Below are 5917 nucleotides of genomic sequence, written 5' to 3' on the forward strand. Positions count from 1 at the left end.
ACATTTGCTTATGCAGCCGCTTTGTCTTCAACGATAGTGTCGGGAAGGTGAGCATCACAGAATGCCAATTGTTCGAACCAAGTGTTCTTGTGTTAAGGGAGTACTTGAGTTGAGGCCCAATGTCCATCTGCAACCTTAATTCTCAACATATAGATATGAGTACATAGCTCTACTCCCCTCTCATTATATATCTTTACAAATGTACATGCCTATATTTAGGCCTCTATAAATGTCCTTTGCCTCCTGGTTCTTTCCTCTATTTCCTTTTTACTTCCCTCTTGTCCCACCATCATGTTCAGGCTTCATTTGGGTTTAGTGATTCCTCGCTGCTATATTGCCCTTGATTGAGCCCCACCAGGCATCCTATGACCTTCCTTCCATTGATTTTAGTTCACTTGTTCCCCCCCGCCCTTCTTTTCTCCCACCTCCCCTTCTCCCGTATCCCCCCAGAACCATTGGTCCTGTTCTTTTCATCTCCGAATTATTTATCCCACCTATCTCATCTAGGTAGACATGCAGATATATTAATAAGTGCAAAAAACAGGCAAAGCCAACAAAGGAAGCCAAAGCCAACAAAACAATAACAACAACAGAAAGCAAGAACAAAATAACAATAAGAAAGCTACTGACAAAAATGGAAAAGCCTATAAATAGTTCAAAGTCTGTTGGCCTTTACAAGTGTTTTCCAGTCGAGTCTGATGGGGTGCCACACTCCATTCTCCAAAGTCTATTTTTGGTATTCCCGGGGGTTTCCTCAGTCTGCTCCCCCTGCTGCTCTGCTGCATACCCTCAGTGCCTTGACCCAGCGTGATCAGAGCGTGCACTATTCCCGCACTGTCTCCAGTGCTGTCCCCCGCAGCATCATGGTTCAGTGAGGGACGCCTTGTCCCGTGGTGGGGCCGGCCCTGTGGTCCTCCCTGTGCGTTGTCTGCTCCGAACAGGAACATCGTCCTTGGGGCAAGGATGTGCTCTTCTCCCTCTCTATCCCTTTGCGTTTCTCCCGTGGGCTCTAATCCGACGCGCCCCTCTCCCCAACCTGTACCCCCAATCCTGCTGTCCTCTGAAGTACATTCTTCTGATGGGGGATGGTATCCACATAGTTGGGATTGGGCAACCCCGCGGACCTCTCTATTGGTTCCCTGGTACATGCTGGTATGTTGTGTTCATGTCTTGGTGCATCAGGTTGAAACCTGGTCTCTTTCTCCCTCTCCTGTGGAGAGATAAAAAATACCCTCCCCTTGGGTGGGTTAGTTTCCTGCTCCCCCGCTACCCATGTCTTTTTTTTTTTTCTTCCTGTTTCTTTCCTCCTCTTATTTAGTTGGCTCATAGCAATTTAAAAATTATTCAACAGCCATAAGTATATTTAAAAAAATAAATGAAATCACCATTATTTGAAGAATATCCTTAGCATTTTTTCAGTTGTGCTTCAAAGCCATATGTAGGTACTGAAAGACCCCCGTATGGCTCGAGAATCTATGTTTGCTAACCCTTGGGCTCAATACAGGACTATCATATCTCCTCGGTTCTCCTGACAGGAAGTAAGGCTCTAGTGCCCAGCAAGTAAGGGGAATCCCCTAGTACGCCATTAGACCAGCCTCTCCACATGGGCCCCTAGAGCATTGCAGGCCTCTCAGACATCCCCAGGTCACCCTTAATTTGTGAGCTTTCTCTTCCCCCTCTCCCCTAGCTGCCTTGACCTACAAATGTACACGGGACCAGTGGACTGTATATTGCCGGGTCATCCGGGAGAAGAATCTCTGCCAAGATATGAGGTGGTACCAGCGCTGCTGCCAGACGTGCAGGGACTTCTATGCCAGCAGGATGCACCCACCTCAGCAGCCACAGCCCAGCTCGTGATGTGCTGCCCAGCCACCCAACACCTGGCACAGCTTCGAGGCCCAGCGCCCAGCAGGTGCCAGCAGCATGGCTTGCCGGAAGCTCACCCACTCATCCATTCAAAAGCACACTGACTCTCTGCCAGTCCTCCCGCAGCACAGTGCCCCTACCCACAGGCGATCCCGCGGCATGGAACTGTAGAGCAGACTTGACATTTGCCAATTACGTTTCAATTTAATATATTACTAATGGTCCTATAGATGGCTTTCTATGGTAAGGGGGGAAAATGGTCACAAATCACAGAGAATTTGTTTCTAAGGTTTTGTGTTTTCCTTAAAGGAAAACACCTCTGGACAACCGTATCGAAGAGAAAGAGACATCATACAGGTCTTCCGTCTTGGTGGCCGTAGAGAGATGAATCCCTAGTGCTTAGGTCATTTGAGGGTCATTCCTCTGTGGTACACTAAGAGGCTTATTCAGAGGGAAGGGCTGATGTCAGCCACCTGGAGAAGGAGCCACCACCTCTCTTCATCTGCCTTCCTGGCTGCACAAAAAAGCAGGGCTCCGCCCTCCACCCGACTCTGAAAGCAGTCTTCTTTAAGGCCTCGGCCTCGCCTTGAGAGTTTGAATCTGGGTCGGCCAATTGGACAGCAGTGCCATAGGCCTCTCCAAGCTGTCTATGGGGTGGGGAGAGGATTCAGGAAAGGTTTGGGATTGCAGATCTCTGCTGTCCATCTTATTCGGAACAGAAGTTTCTCAAGGTGCTAAGATATGTGAAGACAGATGCCAATTGGTGGAGAAGAATTGCTTCCTGGCATAAGAATTAAATTAGGACAGTGTTGTCAGTGGGGCATGGGATGCCCCCACCCTCCTCTAATCTAGTAGTACTTTGCACAGCATCACATCCCAGTGCCTTCTCATTGGCCTTATTCATTTACCTAAAATTGAATTGTCCAACCGCGGGATCTACATAGTAATGCACCACTGTTTCATCCAGGCAATCGGGTAGGCCTCCTCTTCCAGGGTCATGGAGGGGCCCCCAGGCTGGGCTGGCGACTAGCCTGCCAAGCCATCATGTAAACCAGACCTTGGGTTCCCCATGGTCACCATGGCTGTTATTACTACCCCATCTTCCAGGTGAAGCAAGAAGGATGCCCAGGGAGGACAAAGAAGGCCTTTCCCTCCCGAAGTCTCCTCGCCGCTCTCGACAGTGCTGCCCGCCCCCAAAGGCTAATCGAGATGAGGAGGTGGACTCTGGGAGAACACAGAAGATGATGGGGCCTCGCTGCCCGAGGGCCAGGCCAGCCTGGAAGCAGGGACTCCCAGTGCCATGCCTGCCATCTTCATGGGTATTTCAGGGGTGCTTGTGTTGGGGGGCTTTACCAGGAGGAAAAGTTCTCTATGTCAGACCCTAGGCTGAGACCCTTGGTGCGATCTCTGAGTCCTTCCTGGTTTACTGGTGCTCTGTTTATGTTCGTGTTTGTTTGGTTTTTGTTTTATGTCAGAACTTTAAGGATAGCTTAAATCAGAAGGAGAAACAACAACAAAACCCCTCTCTGCCTTCTCCCTGCCTCGGGGGCTATATTTTTGTTGGGGATTTTGATTCCCCACAGGCAGAGACATGGGAGGATGTCCAAGTATTCACTTGGAATCAACAAAAAGCTGTGAGAAAACCCCTTAGGTGCTCCGTGGAGAGAACTGAGAGTTTTCAGGAAACCAGTGGTGTAACCTCACAGTACAATGCCAGCAGTGACCCCAGGCCTGGGCCCACCCTGTGCTCTGAGGCAGCCACCATCAGACTTCCCCAAACTCCCTTTCCACAAACCCATTATATCCCTCGGGTGCTGGGTTGCAATTGTTTGCCAGCTCTAAACTAGCTGTTCCTTCAACACATACACACGTACACAAAACAAAAACCAACACTACCTTGATTCCTACTCCTTGAGACCCGACAGGCCAGAATTGAACTGATCCGTGGAGCTCGCTCCAAGACTAACATCTTTACAAAAGCAGATGGTCTCCCAAAGCTGATGTCTTCCTGTTGGGAGACAAAGAATCAAGTTGGAATGGTTGGGCACGTGCCTCATGCTCACCTGCTCCCCAGCCACGTAATCAGATGGGTGTGCAGAGTGGACTAATACTTTGGAATCCCACCTGCTCCTTAGCCATCCTGACAGGGTCAGCTGACCTCCCTGGGCTGAGTTCCACACCATCAGAATGTCAGTCCCGTTCCGTTAATGCTAAACACCTCTGGCGCTAAGCCTTCTGTATTTCTGAGCTTTTGAACTGGTCTTAGCAATCTTGTCCTGAAAGTCACCAGCCCTCTTTGATGGATGTGGGCAGAGCCATTGTGACACTTCCATGTCCCTTTGCACAGAGAGCTCTGTGACTGCAACAGGGGTGTCTGTCTCGGAGACAATACTCTGTACTGTTACTCAAGTACTGTACCGTTTGGATGCACATATGGGTTAACTGCCGAGTCTCATGATCTTATGGTGCTATTTTTACTGGTGCAAAAGAAACTTCTAGGTTTGCCCATATCCTGATATGCACAGAATACAGGGAAAGCACCTCAGTGGCAGTCAAATCACCACTTTCTGTTGATTTGTTTCAGAGTCAATGTATATAATTGCTACTAGTTACCATACACTATGTACTGTACCCCAGGTATTTCAATTTTACTGTTTGGTGCTGGTTTTGAAAGGAAAAAAATAAAGAACAGAAGACAATATTGGAAGCTGTTGCAAATGAGAAATGGATCACTTCATTGGAACGAGTTGTATATGTTCAATGGAATTTCTCCCCATCACGGTTTGAAGTCAGTCTGTGAAATGCAAGACAAAAACCAGTCTCATGGACTGATGGGGGAGGCCTGTGTCCTTTCTTTCTGCACTGGTCAGAGAGCTGTCCTGGCATGCAGCCGGGACAAGCGATAGCTTGCCGGCCGCAGTTGTGATCTGGGCCAGAGGTTGCTGGTAAATGCAGTTCTGGCACCCGCTGTCTCCCAACAAGTCACCCCACCCTGTGTCTCATCCTTGTGCTGTTGCAAAATCCTGGGCAGACATGTGGCATTGTGGCAGCCTCACCAAGTCTGAGGATCTGACACAGCCAGGGCAGCAGCTTCTCTGCAGGGGGCTCCTGGACAGGCCTCGGGCTGAGTCACGGGTACCGTGTTCCCTACAACCTTGGCCCTCCAACATTTACTCCTCAGATGTGCAAGGGCACTGCACCCTCATAACTGGAATGAGTGCAGCCATGTGGACCAATCTAGGCCCGACAGAGACCAGGAGTCCCATAACTCCTTAAAGGACAAGGTTTCATTACTTCCAGGCATCCAGCGCTCCCCGCCAGAGAGTTGGGAGCACCCCTTTAAATTGTGAAGCCAAACTAGTTGCTGCTGACTCCACCCCAGCCCATAGTGGCCCCATGAGCTGAACTGTGCCCCCCGGGGCTCCGAGTGACTGCGGTTTTCAGAGGACTCCTCAGGCCTTTGTCGGCCATGCCTCTGGGCAGTTACACCCAGGGCCGCCAGTGTTGGAGCAGTACTCAGACCTCTTCCTGGACAAAGACCATTTGTTTAACAGACAAGAAAGGACCCAGAACTCACCCGTTTCCAGGAAAGCTGTGGCTTGTATCAGTTCTAAGGATCAATAACCCACAAGCCCTTTATACCGGTGAGAATCTTCTCTGCTTTCCTGTGTTCTGATCTCTCAGGTAGGTTACCTATCTACAGCCCTGTAGTGTGTGATGTCTTTGTATGCTGCTCTGATTCTTGAGTGGCCTTCAGCAATTCCAGTTTGTTCAATAAAACTGATCATCTCTCAGCCAGTAAGTGTTGAGGGAGCTTCTATCAGAAGCTAGCACTCCCTAGGTGTGCTAGGAAGCTCAAGGTGTGCTCAGGTCCAGGAATGGATGTGGAGAAGGAGAAGAGCCATAGAAACCCAGAAGGGAAAGTACAGGAGCTTCCTTTGTGGGCTTTTCTGTTGGCATCCCTGGCCTCAAGCTGGAAAGGTTGGGGGCTGGAATCCAGGGGTACTCAGCAAAAAATCATGATGCTCCTATTTCCTGACACACACCTCCC

General features: G+C 49.6%; 1 protein-coding gene across 1 annotated transcript in view; it reads left to right on the forward strand.

The window, feature by feature from the left end:
* ADAMTS17 (ADAM metallopeptidase with thrombospondin type 1 motif 17) overlaps positions 1-4567 on the forward strand; it is a 432408-nt gene extending 427841 nt beyond the window's left edge. The window contains exon 23 of the mRNA XM_045296468.1: positions 1688-4567. Coding sequence (XP_045152403.1) covers positions 1688-1857 — 170 coding nt within the window. The 3' untranslated portion in view covers positions 1858-4567. The remainder of the gene's footprint in view (positions 1-1687) is intronic.
* The last annotated feature ends 1350 nt before the right edge of the window (positions 4568-5917 follow it).

Source organism: Echinops telfairi, unplaced genomic scaffold (genome assembly GCF_000313985.2).
Source record: "Echinops telfairi isolate 266 unplaced genomic scaffold, ASM31398v2 ScPeMD7_7409;HRSCAF=8447, whole genome shotgun sequence".
Taxonomy (NCBI): domain Eukaryota; kingdom Metazoa; phylum Chordata; class Mammalia; order Afrosoricida; family Tenrecidae; genus Echinops; species Echinops telfairi.